The sequence below is a fragment of the Austrofundulus limnaeus genome, unplaced genomic scaffold, assembly GCF_001266775.1.
Source record: "Austrofundulus limnaeus strain Quisiro unplaced genomic scaffold, Austrofundulus_limnaeus-1.0 Scaffold298, whole genome shotgun sequence".
NCBI classification, from domain to species: Eukaryota; Metazoa; Chordata; class Actinopteri; order Cyprinodontiformes; family Rivulidae; genus Austrofundulus; species Austrofundulus limnaeus.
The window spans coordinates 776,090-780,939 of record NW_013952700.1 but is presented as its reverse complement, the minus strand read 5'-3'; the positions used below and the strand labels follow the sequence as shown (position 1 = coordinate 780,939).

The 4,850-nt window shown below is 38.5% G+C and overlaps 1 protein-coding gene across 1 annotated transcript in view; it reads left to right on the top strand.

The window, feature by feature from the left end:
* Positions 1-2,621: 2,621 nt before the first annotated feature.
* LOC106526881 (protein Wnt-7a) overlaps positions 2,622-4,850 on the top strand; it is a 19,195-nt gene continuing 16,966 nt past the window's right edge. The window contains exons 1-2 of the mRNA XM_014021597.1: positions 2,622-2,911; positions 3,000-3,226. Of these exons, the coding sequence (XP_013877051.1) occupies positions 2,841-2,911; positions 3,000-3,226 (298 nt within the window). The 5' untranslated portion in view covers positions 2,622-2,840. The remainder of the gene's footprint in view (positions 2,912-2,999; positions 3,227-4,850) is intronic.

The following is a 4,850-nucleotide window of genomic DNA, read 5'->3' as shown; positions in this document are numbered from 1 at the left end:
GGTTTGGGTCTGGGTTTGGGGTCTTCATTTTCACCTGAAGGTTGCATGGAATCCTGTCTGTGTTTCCTGTCTGCTTTCAGGAAAGCCCAGTCTTTAAGCCCACTATATTTGTTGTTTAATTAGATTTCCCTATGACTGACTGATTACATGTATTCTAGAGCTGCAACAGGAGAAGGGTGCAACACAGATAATCACTGACTAATCAACTAATCAAAATAGTCATTAGTTGCAGCCCTACTTTGTTGTGTTTCACACTGCAGTATAATTACAGCCGTTTTGTTCTCTTCTAACTTGGTTTGTGTTGATCTCTCCTGTACTCCACACCAGTGGTTCCCAAACTTTTCAGCTTTTGACCCACAAAATACCAGCAGCAGAGACCCGTGTCCCCAGCTGTTACCAGATGATAAACAATGTTTTCACATCAAATAAACAAAAGCATAGAAACAATATTTATTGCGCTATTTTTGTCCATTTTAACTACACTAATCTCATTATTGTGTAACAACAAAGGCAAAAAATGTTGTTGGTTGTYAGTTTTTAGTGTAATTAATTAAAAAGTATATTTTAAGGACCCCACCTTGATGTTTCAGGACCCCACTCTGGGTCTCGACCCCAACTTTGGGAAACACTGCTCCACACTGTTGGGATAAAAGTCACTAACCAAAATGAAATTGTTAGAATAAGGCCAGTTTTTATTCCCAGAACCAGTTTTTATCCCTGTTTCTTTATGAAGCAGCAGGTTTGATCGTCGTTCTGTGCAGGTCTGTTGGTAAACCAAACAAAGTCAACCCTTAGTAGCTTTTTATAATTCATTCATTAAAAGATAAAATAAAAAAATCTCTTAAAAAATACAAAAAAATCATAAATGAAATGAATGGAATCATAAAAATGAAAAATATATATTTTATTTGTCCATTTTTTCCACAAAAATAAATGAAAATAATAATACTATACAGAAAAACAAAGTCAGGTCTTTCCTGAACAACAGTTCATATAAATTTTCTTCAACAATCTAACCTTTATCTTTCTCCTAAACACACAAACTGATGTAAACACAAATCTAAAGGTTTTTCCACAGTTTATTCCTTGTGTTGAAGAACAGACTTCAGACTGTAACAACTCAACGTTTCATCCACTGTTTAAAGCTAATGAGCCTCATAACCTGTAAAATATGATAATTACTGTTATGAGTTGAGATTCTTGTTGGTTTAGAAATTAATAGATAAAAACTCAAAATATAGATTATATTATTAGATTATATTATTAGATTATATATTAAATTATAGAGTTTATAAAAATACTGATATTATTTGAGTCAGTTTGATTTCCAACATCAATAATAACTAGGGGTGTAAGAAAATATCGATACACTGAAATATCGCGATATTTCATTTCTCGATACCGTATCGATATTCTAAAGCCCTGTATCGATTTTTTTATTAAGGTTTAAAATGTCAACTTTCCTGCCAGCCGTTCATTTTTATGTTGTAGTTCAGCCTCTGACCACTAGTTGGCAGCAGTGAGCCAGCCATTTGGCTCCTCTACCTGTTGAGGTAGAGGCCATTGTTACGTGTTTGGTGACCATATTGTAAATTAATATTAAAAACTAAAAGCTGCAAAAATATATATTTTCAAACTATTTATTGTCAATTTAGTCTAATAATTGAAAACATGGATGAAATAAGAAATATGAAACAAATAAAATAAAACACATACAAGGCAGAACACAGCTAAATGTATCAAAAGTATGTCTATGTAATATTAGAATTTTCTGAGACAATGAATTTTGGTTTTTCTTTTTTTCCCAGTAAGAGGTTTTTATTTAACATAATTTTTGGACAAAAAAAATTTGCAATATATCGCCTTGCTTATAGTATCGCAATATATCGGGATATATCGTATTGTGACCCCTCTGTCATGATATGTATCGCCAAATTCTTGCCAATACACAGCCCTAATAATACCCCCCCCCACACACACACACACACAAAGGTTTTATAAAAACTCATTTCAAAGAACTCCATGATTTTATCAAAAATATTCAAACCTGGTGAAACATGATATATTATTCATATTTAATATCTCTATTGTTTTTATTTCCATACATTATCAACAACTGTATTTAATCTTTTTTTTTTTTACAATTTATTTCAGTTACTCAGTAAATCAACCCCTCCCCCTTTTTGATTTCTTTTCTTTATATAATTTAGTCCATACTGTTTAACTGAAATGTGTTTATGTTTCCATCAGTGAGCCTCTGACCTGAACTTTATTCTGAAGTTTCCAGGAGCTCAGCTTCTTCTGACAACCTGATGTTTCTCTTCAGGTCTGTTAGTAAAATATCTCAGGAAGCTCTGGTGAGTTTTAATGAGGTGAAGAAAAGATGTAAAACCGATAAAGTGTGGACCTGGTGGTCCTCACCTGGTGGTCCTCACTGAACACACCTGTTCAAAGTGAAGCAGGTGAGGAGAGGCGCGCGCTCAGGTGGTTCCTCCTCGTGCTCAGTAACAGTTTGGTTTTTATTCAAACTGTTAGTTTTAGCTGTGACGGACATGTTGAACTGGGACCACCCAGGACCCTCGCAGTGAGCGCGCGGCTCGGCTCGGCTCGGCTCGGTTCGGTTCGGGGGGCAGATCCTTCAGAACACGCCCTGGTAGAAAAGGTAGGACCCCCGCCCTGCAGGAGCAGAGCCGTCCGGATCCAGCCCGGACCCGGACCCGGACCAGCTGCGCCCATGTCCCCCCCACAGGCTCCCGCCGGACCCTCATCAGATGAAATCAGAACTTTGGACCCAGTTCGGATCCGCAGCTCGGAACACCTGGAGGTCCTGAAGATCCACCATGAGCAGGAAGACCCGGCGCTGGGTCTGCCACTTCTTCCTCTGCCTGGGGGTCCTGTATCTGAGGACCGGGTAAGTCCGGACCTGTTGGCTCTATTTATTACCCGAACCCCGTCAGAGTCCGGGCCTGACCCGGTCTAACCTGTCCCCCCTCCTGCAGGGGTCTGTCCTCGGTGGTCGCGCTGGGAGCCAGCATCATTTGTAATAAAATCCCGGGTCTGGCCCCCCGACAGAGGACCATCTGTCAGAGCCGGCCCGACGCCATCATCGTGGTCGGGGAGGGGGTCCAGATGGGCATCAGTGAGTGCGGGTTCCAGTTCCGACACGGCCGCTGGAACTGCTCGGCCCTGGGGGAGAGGACCGTGTTCGGGAGGGAGCTCAGAGTGGGTAGGTACCAGGTCCAATCAGAACCCGTCCTTTTATTTTAATGATAAAAGTCCAGAGACCTTCAGAGACCAGAACCTGTTCATGTCGGGGTCTTCAGAGACATCAGGTGGACTCTGAGGCACCTCTGTCCAGGACCGGTTCCAGACCCAGACCTTCAGGGGGCTTTGTGCTCAGAACTGTCCCTGTTCTAATACTTCCCTAAACAACAACAACAACAACAACAACAACAACAACAACAATAACAATAATAATAACAACAACAACAACAATAATAATAATAATAATAATAACAATAAAAATAACAATAATAATAATAATAATAATAATAAAATCAATAATAATAACAACAGCTATAATAATAACAACAACGTGTCACATTAGTCATGTGAAACTGATGGGTCAGTCTGTGGTTCTCAGCTGCAGGTCCTGCTCGGTCCACAGGAGCTTCAGGATCATTCAGAGGAAAAATCAAAGCTGAGGAGGAAGTTTTTCTTACTTTGTTTCAACATTAAATTTGAGTTGAGGTCAAAATGTACATTTTGACAGAAAAATCAAGACTTGAACACAAAATATCCCAGAAATAACTCTGAGAAGAAAACTCCTTCAAAGCTTTGCACAGAAGGACCTGCAGTGTCTTTGGGTTCTGGGTCAGAGCTCATTGGTTCCAGTCCTTCACAATGAGGAAAACACGGACCCCCTAAAACCTTGCTGACCACATCGATGCCACCCCAGTTTTATCCTCTTGAGTACCTGATTTTACCTTTTTTAATTCCCCTAGCTATTTCAGTATAATAGAACCTCATAAATATAAAACAAACATTGTTTTTTAACATTAATTTATATTTATTTAAAATAAAATAAATATATATAGCTCCTCTGAATAAGGACAACCAGTCTGAAACCAGTGTTCTCAAATGAAGATTGGAGGTTGTATTCATAGATATATTTTAATTAAATAATTAAAATAATTGTGTAATACGTATACAACCAGGCAGCACAGTGGCACAGTTGGTAGAGCAACATGTTGCCTCTAAAGAAGAAGGTTGCTTCATCAACTTTCTGGGTTTATTTACATGTTCTTTCAGTGCATTAGTGGGTTTTCTCCAGTTTTCTCTCAGACCAAAACCACATTTATTAAAACTAATGGAAAATCTAATAAAAGAATAACTCGGCAACACTACATTAGGTGTAGTTTGTAATCGTGCTTGTTATAGTCTATATTTCCCATTTTGGGTTTTTATAAGTACATTTTTTTGTTCACGAAAGTAAATATTAACAAGCAAATAAAACTGTTCATTATGAATACCTGTCATTGAAATCTGTAATAATAATGTAAGGTCAGTTTGTGGTACTGCATGTGGAAAGACATAGAGACGTAGAACTGACTGTTGTGGAAGTGCAGATAGTTTCTGGTCTCTGGACGTCATATAATCAGTAATATTATCTGTAAAATAACAAACTGAACATCTGTTGGGAATTCCTTAACTCTTATATTGACATAGTTTTCACATTTTCATTTTATAACAGCATCATACACTCACCGGCCACTTTATTAGGTACACCTGTCCAACTGCTCGTTAACACTTAATTTCTAATCAGCCAATCACATGGCGGCAACTCAGTG